The sequence below is a fragment of the Stenella coeruleoalba genome (genome assembly GCF_951394435.1).
Source record: "Stenella coeruleoalba genome assembly, chromosome: 15".
NCBI classification, from domain to species: domain Eukaryota; kingdom Metazoa; phylum Chordata; class Mammalia; order Artiodactyla; family Delphinidae; genus Stenella; species Stenella coeruleoalba.
The window spans coordinates 61,808,019-61,821,681 of NC_137161.1; the positions used below are offsets into that span (position 1 = coordinate 61,808,019).

Here is a 13,663-nt window from a genome sequence, read left to right on the forward strand (position 1 = left end):
GTTCACCTAATGGAATGACTCAGTGAGAGAGAACATATCACAAGGGAGAAGGGTAGGACTTTCAGGAACAACGTCCTCAGTTAAACAAGATGGGGGGTGGGTCTGATGGTGGGGTGGACCTCAGTTGGTGCTGGACAGTTGAGCACAGAAATGGGAAAAAACAGAGGAAATGAGCATAGATGTAGGGAGGTGTGTCGATAGGGAAGTGGGGGCTTGTCTATACTTCATGATAGTTTCCATTTTTCCATTAAACAGGAAGTAAAGTCATCAGCTGAGTGAGGATGACAGGGATAGTAAGTTTAGGGAGAGTGAAAAGCAGATGCCTAAGTGGGGAGGGCTGAGAGGATGGGGGAGGGTGAGAGGAGGCGGGGACTGAGAGGAAGGGGAGGCCAAAGTCCAGGCAGCACTAAGTGAGGTCGGCTTGGTTCCGCCACTTAGAGTTTCCAGCGGAAGTGGCAGCACACCTGTTTGCTTTTCCACACTGCTTTGAGCTGCAGAAGGTTGGCAGTTGGGCTTAATTTGGCTTGTGTTTTAACCAAGTCAGCACAACACAGCAGGAGGGGAGACCAGAGTGTGGAGGATGTGGGAGAGGCCGACCATAACCATGGAGTCGGTGGGGCTGCGAGAGGATGAGAGGATGAGCTGAGGGGTTGGAGACCCCGGCGGAGACAGAGGGAGTGAGCTAAAGAAACGTGGTGGCAGGCAGATGATGGGTGCTTGATGGTCACATTAGGGCTGAGAGTTACTGGGAATGCCCGGGGAGTGGCAGGGTCCTGGAGGAGAGAAGGTCGTGGACTTGAGAGGCTGGATCACCCACCTGCTGTGGGGTGTGAGCGAGTGTGATAGGAAGCACGGAGCTCAAACCTTCAGGGAACCAGGTGGACAAGGGGATGGGAAGGAGCCCTGAGGAGCGGGGGAGCATCCACCCCCTTCAGGCTCGGAGGTTCAGGGGTGTGGGAGAGAAAACAACCGCAGTCCACTTACGGCAGAGGGTCTCAACTGTGGGTGCTGGCCCCCCCGGGGGACGCTGGGGGAAGTGCCACTGCATCTAGTGGCTGGAGGCCAAGGACGCTGCTTAACATCCTACAGTGCACAGGGCAGCCCATGATAAAGAATTATTCAGCCCTGAATGGCAGTAGTGCAGAGAAACGCCGAGTCAGGGAAAGGTGGGGAAGAGAAAGTCCAGAAAAGAGGTTAAGGGAGAAGGGATTCTGCAGCTGTTGATGACACAGCGAAGAAAGGTCTCAGGAGATGGAGGTACTGCCGCCTCCTCCTCCTCACCTGGAGGATGGGATGGGAGCGGTTGTTAGGACAGAAGGGGTGCTGCTCAGAGGGAGGGCCCCTGTGATCTGGGCCCCGCCCACGTCCAGCACACGATGGTGCTGCATACGTGATGCTGAGCCGGAAAGCCACGAGGGCTTTGGGGAAAGGGGCTCTGAGCCACTGTGGAGGCTTCAGGCCGACCCGTGCAGCCAGCCCATGAGATGAGGCCCCCGGGGCTGGTCCCTCACCTGAGCTTGCTCTTGAGCGCCGTCACCTCGCGGCCCATGGCCTCGTTGCTCTCTGTGGCCTCATCCAGCTCCCGCTGCAGCTTCCTGCGGTTGGCGTTGATGCGCTGGGACTCTTCCTCCGCCTCCTCCAGCTGCCTCTTGAGTTGCTTGACCCTCGTGTTTCCTTTCTCAGCCTGTCAAGGAGAGGCCCGAGGGTCAGGGGGGTCTGTGGCAGGGCTTGTGGGGCTGGGAGGGGGCGGGGCAGGGTTACCTGCTCCTTGTACTGCTCTGCCATTTTGCGCTCGTCTTCCACCTGCAGCAGGGCCTCCTTCAGCTTCTTGTCCTTCTGCTTCAGCGACTTGGTGGCCGCCTGTTTCTCTCTGCACACACAGGGGGAGTGGGGATGTTTCGGATGGGGAGGGCCTCCCTAGCAGTCGGTGTGTAAACCAGACCAGCATGGCCCACGGTGGGCACTTTTCCTGAGCCCAAATCAGGGCTCATCCTGAGAATAATGTTCGTCCATGAAAAGGAATGAAGTGCTGACGTCGGCTACAGCATGGGGGAGCCTTGCAAACATGCTCCGTGAAAGAAGCCAGTCACAAAAGGCCTCGTGATGTATGATCCCACTTGACGAAATGTCCAGAATAGACAACAGAGACAGAAATTAAATCAGTGGTTGGCTGGGGATGGGAAATAGACGGTGATGGTTAAGGATACAGGGCTGCTTATTGGTGATGACAGCGTTCTGCAGTTGACTTTGGTGAGCGTGCGCCTATGAATTGTACACTGAAAGCCACTGAACTGTACACTTTAAATGGGTGAACTGTGTGGTATGTGACTTATCCGTAAAGCCACCACCGAAAGCAAAAACAGTGCAAGGATCCCGACCCTATCTGATGGTCATGAATGTGCTGTGACCTTACAGCTCAGGGACCGTACTTAAGTGAGAAGCCTTCCCATGTGTCTGTGGGCTGATGATTTGGATGTTTTGTGTACCCATTAATGTGACATCCTGCAGACACAACGTTAGGCAAAGTGACATGAGCTCCTGGGAAGTCTGGCTGACATCACTGAAGAGTCATGCTGCTTAGAGCAGCTAATGTCTCAGAGGCTTACTCCAGGCCAGGCTAGGGCACAGCACCTTCCTATGTTCTCACTCAGTTCTCCCAACACAGCTGCAGCGCAGGTACCACTGAGCTGATTTCTCAGCCAGAAATGATGCCCAGAGAGGCTGACTGACCCCCGACATCCCCACCACTCACTGGCAAGCCGGCTGTCGTTCGGGCACTGGTCCCACCGTACCTGGCCTCCTGCTCGACCTGCTCCTCTAGTTGTGCGATCTTGGCCTCCAGAGCCGCAATGGTGGACTTGAACTTGGACTTGACTGCCCCCTCCATCTCCTGCAGCTTGCTCCGCAGCTCCTTGTTCTGGCGCTCAAGCTGCTGCCGCGCACTTTCATTCTTCTGGGCCGTGCTGCGCTCCGTGGCCAGCTCATTGTTGAGCTGCTCGGCCTGGGGAGGAGGGTGAAGGTCACCAGGTGGAGGGCTTGGGAAGTGCCAGACGGTGCACTGAGATGAACGGCTCCCCCCGCCCCGCAGCCCCCAGCCTTCGTTGGCCTCTGCGCAGGTCCCTGGAGCTGGAGCACCCAGAAGCCCTCCTCCTTCCCCTCCAGCAGCCAGCTCTTTCTTGGCCATCCTTGAAGACCCAGCTCAAGAGGCAGCTCTTCCAGGAAAAGCATCCCGGTGCCACCCAGGCGCCCAGGTCACACGATGGGCCCCCAGCGCCCATCATGGAGCTGGCGCTCAGTGACGTCACTGAGTGCTCACTGTTGTAAGGTGGGGGCTGAGGAAAGAGCAGGAAGGAGACCGCCAAGGCCCTTGTGGGTGAGCATCGTCTACTGGAGGGAGCCACCAAAGGAGGTGCTGCAGGCGGGGTGCTGGTGTGACCGGAAGGGGAGGGAGTGGACGCTCGGGAGCAGACGTGCTGGGTCCCTACTCTCCCGCCTTCGCATTCTCGTCCACCCCCACCGGGGCCTGGCACACAGGAGCCTGTCCTGAAGCCGTGTGAGGCTTGGGACGGGGCGGATCTGAGGCATGTGCTGCCCTGCTCCTGGCCGCCCCGGCCTCACCTGCTGTGTGGCCTTCCGGACTCGGTCACTCATGGCCTCCATGTTGCCTTGCTCTTCCTCCAGCTCCTCCTCCAGCTGCGAGATGCGGGCTTCCAGGCGGCGCTTCTCGTCCTGCAGCGCGTTCCTAAGGGAAAGGCAGCCGCTCTGGGGCCTCCAGCCTCTACTCAGAGGCTTAGAGCGCTTCCTCTCTTGGAGAAGCGATGCCTCAGGGTTGCCGCCTTTTATAACTGAGGTTCAGAGAGGCTTAGAGGCTTGTCCAAAGGTACATAGCAGGAAGTGGGGAGCCAATTGGTGTCAGCAAAGCCAGGCCTGGGATGAGGATCAATTCCCTCCTCCCCGACGTCCCCAGATTCCCTGTCCCCGCCATGCCGAATGAGTGAAACTGGCTACACCCTCAAATAGGGTGGAGAACCCCCTGACCCCTGTCATAAGCTCAGCTGAACGTTCTATCATTTTCAGCATTAAAAGGGGTCCAGGAGACTCTCCTCTGACTGCCTCTCCCTCATCATCTGAGTCTAGGGACCCCCTTCTCCCCATGAGGCTCATACCTTCCAGACACGCTGCTGGCCAGTTCCTCAGCCAGCTCCTCCTTCTCCAGGTCTGCCTGCTTGCGAGCCCTCTCGGCCGCGGCTAGATCCTGGACGGTGGCAGGTGGGGAGCAAGGAAACCTGCTGTCTGCCCGGAAAGGGCTGAGCCCACCCGAGAATCCACCCCGTTCCTGTCACCTGGCCCCCAGCCGTCTCTAAAATGGCTCGGCCTCCTCTGAGTTCAGGGGGAGGCCTGCAGATCCATCAGGGAGGAAACCCTGTGTCTTTCCCCACCCTCGCTCTGGGGCCCACCCGTGTGGAATGCTGGACGAGGGTGCACAAGCTGGGGGTGCCCGGGGCTGCTATCACGGCATCCCCATCAGGGCTCTCGCAGCGAGAAGAAGCCTTTACCTCCTGTAGCTGCATGAGGTCTGCCTCCAAGCTCTTGGCCTTCTTCTCATTCTCTTTGGCCGTGGCAAAGATCTCATCCCGGGCGTTGCGGGCGTCTTCCAGCTCTCTCTGGAAGTCCTTCATCTGAGCCTGCGTGGTCAACAGGCAGAACCAGCTAAGAGGTCCTTACTCACCGAGTCCTGCTGCCCAAATTACCTTTCTGTGCCGACCCTAGGATTTCCCACGATTGACTGCAGAGCCCTCAGCCTCACGTGGCCAGGTGGCTGCCTGGGGCACGGTTCTGGATGGGCTCCGCAGACCTAAGAAGCGGTGCTGAGATCTGGGGGCCGCAGCCAAATGCCTGATGTTGCCCCCCAAATGTTGCCCCCCCTTGATGTTTCCCCAGGGCAGGAAACAGCCCCCAAAGCTAAAGGGTGATGGAAAAGCACCAGGTGACCAGGCACTGGCGACAGAGGGAGGCCTGTGTCCTCCCACTGCTGCTGACCTGGCTTCCCCCGCGCGCCCGGCCCTTGGGGCGTCACCCACCTGCAGTTTTCGCAGCTGCTTGATAGCTTCCTCTCTCCCCTTGATGGCCGAGTCGGCCTGCAGCTCCAGGTCCTTCAGGTCCCCTTCCAGCTTCTTCTTGGCCGCCACCGCCAGGGCACGTTGCTTTCTCTCGTCTTCCAGTTCCGTCTCGTACTCGTGAAGCTGAGCAAGGAGAGAGACCTGCGCTGCCGGGCAAGGCCGCCCCTAGGATCCCTTCCCAGCGCCCAGGTTTGCATAACCACCTGCAAGGTGGGTTTCTCATCCCCAGGTCAAAGGTGAGAGATCAGAGTCTCCATGAAGCCAGGAAGTGGAGGTGGGAGGAAGGAAGCAGGCCGCCCCACCTCCCCTTCCCCCCTTTCCTTCCTCCTCACAGATTACCTGCCTCTGGAGCTGCCTCCTCTTTTCTTCATTCTGCTCATCCCGGGCCTGGAGATCGCGCTCGAACTGGCCCTTCAGGGCCTGCATGTTGACCTCCAGCCTCAGCTTGGCATCTTCGGTCGCCTGCAGCTCATCCTCGAGCTCTTCCAGCTGGGTCTTCATCTCCTCCATCTGGGTTTCCAGGGCTCGCTTGGACTTCTCCAGCTCATGGACCTTTTACGTAAGGGTTGACGTCATGAAGATGGTCGGGCAGCCCCCAGGGACAGCTCATCAAGGTCAGGGAGATGGCTTTTGCCACTCTCAAGATGCATGACCAGGAGTCCAGACCAGAGCCATCCTCTCGGAACCCGTGACTCAGAACCCACCCCCAAATGCAGTTCTCAACCAGGCCCCTTCTTTGCATCAGCCTGAGGGACTCCTTCCAATTCCTGAGTATTCCTTAGCATGAAGGAGGCATGGAGCCCCCTCCTTCCCCCGTGGACTGATAAATAGCACAGAGAGTGGGTGGGTGAAACGTAGACAAGCAAAGATGATGAAGAGCCACTTACGTTCTTGCCCACGTCGTCCTTGGAGCTAACCAGATCCTCCATCTCAGCTTTGAGCATTTTGTTGGTCCTCTCAAGCTCCTCTTTGGCTTCTAAGGCCTCCTCAAGGGCCCGTGCCAGCGACAGGGCCTTGGTTTCCTTCTCCCTGGCTTCTGCCTCGGCTCTGTCCCTTTCATCCGCATATTTGGAAGAGATGTTTTTCTCCTCAGCCAACAACTGCAACACAGCAGAAGACCCAGAGGTGAGCTCTAGGCATGCCTGAGGGTCGGCTGCATTGAACTGCAAATATGGGGAAGAAGCCTTGTGTCCTGGTGCAGGTGGAAGGAAGTCAGGTGTCTAAGCAAACAGTTTATAATAAGACTGCTCCCCGACTTCGAGGTCAACCTTCTGCAGAGCCAGCATCCGCTGAATCTCTGTGCTTGGAAGTCACTGACGCTGCCCATGTTGGTTAGAATGTGCTGTGACCGAGGTCAGGGTGACATTTAATCCTCCCAGAGTCCAATTATTCTTTTGTTTCATGGCCACAGTCGCTCGCTCACAAGAGTAGCCTATGAGCCGCGGTAGGGCAATGGTGAGTGGTGGATGGATCTGCACATAGTTCCCCCTCTGCCTGGAGAAGCAGTTCCAAGAACACACCATACTGACGTTAATCTCAGCTTTTGAAAGAGAGAGCAGTGCACGCCGTAACATCCAAAACCCAGACTGCCAGAATTCCACAAAGACAGGCAAGTAACAGGGACTCCCAAACAGCAGTCAACACAAAAACTCTCCACTGTTTGCGACAGGAAAATAATAAAGCAGCCTCAGACCCTGGGCCAGGTAATGAGACCGCAGATTAGAAGCAATGAGGACAAGCTGTCAGCACAGGGAAGGGATGGTTGGTAGAAGAGGGAAGAATCCCAAAGTACAATCCCAAAACTGAATTTTGGAATAAATCCCAAGTCACTTGTAAACCAAATCATATTTACTAAATCTGAGTAACATATATTAAAAGTTGGTATTTCGGGGTTTGGGTCATACAGGTGTATGCATTTATCAGAACTCAGTGAGTGTATGCTTAAGATTTACACATTTCATTGTATGTATTCAAGGGAAGAAAAGATACTTTAAAAAATGAACCCTAGTTTTTATATGCAATGCTGAGGTATCAAGGGGAGATGTACAGATGTCTGTAATTTGCTTTGAAATGCATCCAAAAGATATAAATGACAGATGCAATACACCCTTATAAATAGTGTGTGATAAAGTCTGCGTGGTGAAGCATTAATGATTGAAGCCAGGTGGTGGTGTACAGGTGTTCACGGTATAGTGCTTTCCGCTTTGCTGTGTGCTCAAGACTCTCTGTGATGAAATGTTAGGGAACAGTGGTATTTCAAGGGTAGATCCTTTAAATTACTTGGAAATCTCAGCAGGCACTCAGTAAATACTCGCTTAGTAATAAAATCAGTAAACCTCGTTCCTTATCAGGGCTAGAGCCCAAGGCATGACTGGGTTTCTAGATGGCCCTTATGGTGGTGGGACCCGGAAAGTCACAGTCACTGAGGCTTTGCCACTCTCCTCCCTCTGACCAAGAAGCCCTAACTGCTGTTTCACACAGAGCAGGCTAGGCTTCCATCGCATCCAGCAAAGCCTGGATGGGATGCTGACACACACGCAGCAGCCACACTGGATACTTTGCAGACCCGATTCCCCCCAGCCAGGGTCCATGAGCAGAGTGGAGGGCCCTCTAGCCCCTACCTGATCAAACTTCTTCTGCTTCTTTTCCAGGTTGGACACCAGTTGCCGCTGGTTGTCCAAATCAACGACCAGGTCGTCCAGCTCTTGCTGAAGCCTGTTCTTGGTCTTTTCCAGTTTGTCATAAGCAGCTGCCTTCTCTTCGTACTGCTGGGTGAGGCCTTCAATTTCCTTCTGGAACCTCTTCTTGCCCTCTTCCAGGGATTCCACGGTGCTGGCAAAGTCCTGCAGTTTCTTCTTCGAATCGGAGAGCTGAAATGGCAGTGTCCAGGGTGGGGTGAGAGGAGGGTGGTGAGGGATTCCCATCCCTGCGCCCCTGAGAAGCAAAGACCACCGACTCATTGAAGAAACGCAACAGCAGGGGGAGCCAGCGAGCCAATCAAAATGGCGCCACCATTCTACCACAATCACATCGGAGCCACTGATCTACCCTTAAGGGCTCAGGCCCAGAAACGCAAGGACATGCAGGGGCACCTGGATGTTCAGAGTGGAGATGTGGCGCTCCAGGTTCTGCTTGGCCTCCATCTCCTCATCCAGCTGGTCCTGTAGGCTGTTCTTCTCATCCTCCAGCTGGCGCAGCTTGGTGGACACATTGAGCTTCTGCCGGGTTTCTTCTTGAAGCAGCTCCTATGGAAATGACACATGGAAGTCTAGCGGCCCACCCCCAGGAAGGTCGTACCCCAGGTGCCTCTGGCTGATGTGGCACGATACCCACCTGGGTGTCCTGGAGCTGGGACCCAAGGGATGCCACGTCCTTGGCCAGTTTGATGGCCTTCCCCTCTGCCTCGTTGAGCAGCCCCGTGACACTCTCAACTTCATTCTGAGGGTGCCAAGAGACTGGTTAGTCGGAACCTCTAGAACAGGATCCTCATTAAGAGGAGCCCTTTGTACTCAGTGATAGGCCTTGGGGTATCCACTGCAAAATACCCATGAGCTAGGCGGCCTGGTCATGGTCACTCCATGCCCCCCCAGGGAAGCACATCACGTACAAGTTGCAATCTCTGGCTGTAGACTCTGGTTCTAGGACCCTGTTAGAGCCCTGTTAGACTGTAGTTAGACTGTGCTGACTGGGCCCTGATCCCTCTAAATGGATCCTGGATCCTTGCCAAGGTTGGCAAAGATGAAGCAGCAGGTCTGAGGCTCCAGACACTGAACAATGTTCTGGGCTCACTCACTCCCTAAAGTGGGGGAAGGGACTGCAGGTGGCACTTCCACTTCCAGGGGTCCTGTCCCTACCACCCCTCTTCTTCACCCCTGCTCTTTGCCCTTTCACTGACCCTTGTGGCAAAACCAAAGACGCAGACACTAAAGGTAAAAGCCTTCTAACTTTCCTCTGCCTTTTACTCCAGGAGCTGGTATCTCTGAGCAAGTCCTTTCGGAGATACCTGCACACCATCTGTTCTCTTCCCATTTACAGTAAGGATGTAAATGATCTTGACTCCACTCCTTCAGGACGTTGCTTTTCTTAGGATAGCAAAACCCCTGTGCCCAACTGCATGTGGAAAAATTCATACTTAACGCTGCCCTGCACCCTCATCCCAGGCTCTAGGTGCATTAAATCTTTATCAGAGGTGGGGCCATATCCCACGAATGGCAGGTCAGGCCAAATGTCTATTCAAAGCTAATTAAGACCAAAGAAAACCAGACCATGTCATTCTTCAGCTTAAAACCCATCAGTGGTTTCCCATCACTCAGAGTAAAGACCAACATACATATAATGGGGCCTTGAAGGCCCTGTGTCCTCCGGCCACAACCTACCTCTCCAATCCTATTTTGTGCCACATTTCCCCTTCCATTCGGCATCTAGCTCTACTGGCCTTACGTGATCTCTTCTAATTTCCCACTTGCTGCCGGGCCTTTACACATGCTGCTCCCTCTGCCTATAAGTAGATAGACTTCTTACCTGTCAGACTATACATCTTAGGGAAGCCTTTCCTGACCCCTCCTCCTGCAGCCCAGGCACCCATATTATTTACACTTATTGCATTATATGCCTCTGCTTTCCAGCATCATTTTACATTCATTTATGTGGTTATTAACGTCTTACCCTCCACTAGTCTGGAGTTCTCCTGGGGCAGGGACAGTGTCTGTCTGCTTCCTTGCTCTTGTATCTCAGGATTAAACATGGTGCCTGGCATACAGCAGGCACTCAATAAATACTCACTGAATGAGTGGAAGAGAGTTTTTAAACATTAAATTGAATAGGGCGACCACCTCATCTCCCCAAGGAATGTAACTAGAGGAAACGGACTTGCTTTGCCACGAGAGAGGCTTTGTTACCCGGAAGAGCCTCATTCCTCAAGGGTCGGTCCCAGCGAAGCCTGCCTCACCTGCAGTTTGTGGACCTTGTCATTGAGCTCGGCCCGGGCCCGTTCCCCATCGCTGCACTTGGACTGCAGCTCCTGCAGCTGCACCTCCAGCTTCTTCTTCTTGTGCTCCACCTCCTGCTTGGCTTGGCTCAGGACACGCAGCTCTCCAGCCAGGTCTGCGTTCTCCTTCTCCAGCGCCTGCTTGTTCTTGTCCAGGTTGGCCTTGGCCTGGCCAGAGAGGCAGAGGGGAGGGAAGGTGTTACAGCCGTGGCTGAGTGAGCATTTAAGATAGGGACCTGTGCTGTCGGGGGTTCTTTCTCTTTCCTTTCCCCTCCCTCAGTAAGTCCAGGGACCTGTGCCCCCTGCCTCAGGGGAGGGACACGACACAGTGAAGAACACACAATCACCAGTAAGACTTTTCGGATTCCATTTTCCTAAAGCTCAGAGGTTGCAAACTGGCATCCCCTGGGCTGCATCAACCCTGCCATCCTGTCCTGTTTAATCCATGCAGTACCTTTTAACATTTTAATTAAGAAATACCACATAAAAATCTGGATTCCCAGCTTCTCTTTTTAAAAATCAAATCTTCTATTTCATGGCTAGGTGGTGGTTACACTAATGAATACATTTGTCAAAATTATTGAACTATACATTTAAAATTGGTGAATTTTGCTGCATATACCTCTGTAAGTCTGACTTTCAAAAAAACAAACTAAAGATCTGGAAACAGAGGTCTTGCCTTCCTCCAAGGTAACAGTCAGCTGGATCTACATAGCAGCCAGCCCTGTAAATAGGGCAATCACACTCCACTTGGCCCCAGTCCCCACCATTCCCTATTGTCCATCAGATTTATCATTGAATGTACACTGCCATTTCTGTGAAAGTTTAGAGAAAGTTATTTTATCTAACTAGCTCATGTAGGTGCATGAGTTTCTCCAAGAAAAAAAGTATTTTGGGAAAAAGCAGAAGAAGGGAGGAGCCTTCTCCCAGGGCTGTAGGGAGGAGGAAAGAAGCAAGAGAGAAGTGTGGGTCTCAAGAGCAGAGGAAGCAACAGTGGGCTCATCCTCAGCCCCAGGAAGGTGCTGTGCAGTGTCCAGGCAGCCTCAGAAGCCATTCCTCTGCTCCAGGTGTGACTAAGAGCTGCTGGGACCTCAGACAGGGACAAAGTGCCTCTTAGGGTAATAGTGCAGATTGATGAGCAAGGACCCTGGGGGACCTCACGGGATCTGGGCTCCCCAAAAACCTTTTTCCCAGAATGGTGGCAACGCTATACACATGTAAGGGGATTCAAGATAGGAATGATGTTACAACTTTTTCCCAACAATCTGAAAAGTTGCTAGAGGTCAAATAGTCCTCTTTTTCAACGCTCCTGAGATGGTGGACAGGCGTTCCCAGGCTCTTCTTTCTTATACAGGTCAGACGTGGATGCTGTCTGCTGGTGGCATGAACAACTGAGTCTTTCCAAAGAGGCCAGGCTGTGAATCCGGGGTGTGGCTTCCAGCCCCTGCTCACCTCTGACAGCCACCTGGCTCGGTGCTGGTCAGTTACCTTTCCAGGCCCCACTCTTCCAAACACAGAGTAAGAGGGACACACACACCTTACCACTGTCTGGAGGCCTTACTATTCAGAAGGTGGGAAGAGCCCATTTGGGTTCAGATGCTATCACAATAAAAAATAACTTCTGAACATAAAAAAGGGAAGACAATTAAAAGGGGAAATACATGTTGTAGATAAAATCAGCAAGGTCTTATTTATCCAACACATATAAAGAACGGACAGAATGCTGAAGATTCATATTCAGACCCCATGTGACAAGTGACAAGGGGACATGAACAGGCGTCCTTTTCTCCATTTGGAGCATGAGGGGTGTTCAGTCTGGCACAGCACGTTTCAGCGTGGGGCCTGGAGATTTGCATTTTAGCAAAGGTCACGAGTGAAATTAAATGAGTCAGTGTCCGTAAAACTTTGAACAGTGGCATATAAACAGTGCCGTATGAGGGATTGCTGGCGTTATTTAAATGTACGGGAAAATTCTGAGATTCTGATAGAACCGGTGGTGAACCAGCTCATAGAAGAACATTTACTTTGATTGGCGATAGAAACAAATGCAAACTCCAACAATTTTTAGGTAACGCAACAGCCATTTAATCTAGAAAGTGCAGGGGGGAAGCCGTAGCGCTGAGGATGGTATAATTCAGACTCTTAGGGAAGCAACCTGGCAGGATGTCGTAAGCTAAAAAAATTCCCTCCTGGGAAGGAAATACAAGGAAATTCTCCAAAGGGAGAGAAAGTTCCCGATACGAAGGATTCAGAGTAGAGCTATTTAACTGTCTCAAGTCCCATATACCCCAAGTAGCCAACCATGGGAGAAAGAAAGATTAGATCTAGCCATTCTCAAACTACACCTGCGGACTTCCCTGGTGGTGCACTGGTTAAGAATCTGCCTGCCAATGCAGGGGACACGTGTTGGAGCCCTGGTCCGGGAAGATCCCACATGCCATGGAGCAACTAAGCCCGTGCACCACAACTACTGAGCTTGCGCTCTAGAGCCCATGAGCCTAAATCCCATGCTCTGCAACAAGAGAAGCCACCCTAATGAGAAGCCCGCGCACCGCAACGAGGAGTAGCCCCCGCTTGCCGCAACTAGAGAAAGCCCGCGCACAGCAACGAAAACCCAACACAGCCAAAATAAATTAATTAATTAAAAAAAAAAAACTACAGCAGGGAGAGCTGTCTTGCTACTCAAATCAAATAATGATAGTCTTCTTCTGATCTGCAGAGAAATGAAGATGGCTAGAAGGTTCTCAGTGTTGCTACCTTCCCAGAAGTTGTGCTAAACTTTGCTTATCCATAAGAGCAGCGTATAGTAGACCCTACCCTGGAGAGGCTAAGAAGTGGGCCCAGAGCCAGACTGCTTGGGCGCTCGCTGACTAGCTGTGTGACCTCTAGGTGCTCTGGACCTCAGTTCCTTCATGTGTAAACTGAGCTTCATTGTACCTATCCCAGTGGGTGGTTGTGAAGATTAATCAGCAGAATATACAGTAAGCACTTAATAAATGCTGGCTGTCATCACTCTCATTCGAATTGTTGTAGCTTGTTATTGGTCTCAGTATAGACACTGGTATGTAGTTATTTGAAGCTGTTGACATATTGTTCTTGATATTTTGTTGTCACAAAAAAAGCATCGCAACTCACCCTCTTGAACTGCTCCAGCTGCTCAGTGAGCTCCTCCACGGCCTGCGTGTGCTTCTGCCTCATCTCCTGCACCTGGGCCTCGTGGGACCGAGTCTCCTCGTCCAGGGCCTTCTTCAGTATCGACACCTCCTGCTCCCTCTTGGCCCTGGACAGGAAGAATACAGTGGCTGGCGGTGGAGGAGACAGCGGTTCACCTCAGACAGTACTGTGCAGAAGAACGAGCGCTCTCCCGGGTGACCTTGGGGGAGTCACCTAACCTCTCTGGACCTGGAATTTCCTCAAAACGAGGAGCATGCTACCTGCCCAGAATCTCCCAGGGCTGGCAAACAAATACACAAAATACACAAAATACAGCACATGATATTGTTGGAAGAATGCAAAGTGAATTGCAAACTGTACCGTAAATATTAACATTAGCTCT

At 53.0% G+C, this 13,663-nt stretch overlaps 1 protein-coding gene across 3 annotated transcripts in view; it reads right to left on the minus strand.

Annotated features, from left to right (window-relative positions):
* MYH11 (myosin heavy chain 11) overlaps positions 1 to 13,663 on the minus strand; it is a 123,626-nt gene that overhangs the window by 7,073 nt on the left and 102,890 nt on the right. For all 3 annotated transcript variants that reach the window (XM_079946591.1, XM_079946589.1, XM_079946590.1), the window contains 14 exons: positions 13,243 to 13,387; positions 10,069 to 10,275; positions 8,454 to 8,558; positions 8,213 to 8,365; positions 7,742 to 7,990; positions 6,008 to 6,220; positions 5,460 to 5,672; positions 5,082 to 5,243; positions 4,557 to 4,685; positions 4,167 to 4,255; positions 3,619 to 3,742; positions 2,793 to 3,001; positions 1,762 to 1,870; positions 1,512 to 1,684 (listed from right to left, as the gene is read on the minus strand). In XM_079946591.1, coding sequence (XP_079802717.1) covers positions 1,512 to 1,684; positions 1,762 to 1,870; positions 2,793 to 3,001; positions 3,619 to 3,742; positions 4,167 to 4,255; positions 4,557 to 4,685; positions 5,082 to 5,243; positions 5,460 to 5,672; positions 6,008 to 6,220; positions 7,742 to 7,990; positions 8,213 to 8,365; positions 8,454 to 8,558; positions 10,069 to 10,275; positions 13,243 to 13,387 — 2,280 coding nt within the window. The remainder of the gene's footprint in view (positions 1 to 1,511; positions 1,685 to 1,761; positions 1,871 to 2,792; positions 3,002 to 3,618; positions 3,743 to 4,166; positions 4,256 to 4,556; positions 4,686 to 5,081; positions 5,244 to 5,459; positions 5,673 to 6,007; positions 6,221 to 7,741; positions 7,991 to 8,212; positions 8,366 to 8,453; positions 8,559 to 10,068; positions 10,276 to 13,242; positions 13,388 to 13,663) is intronic.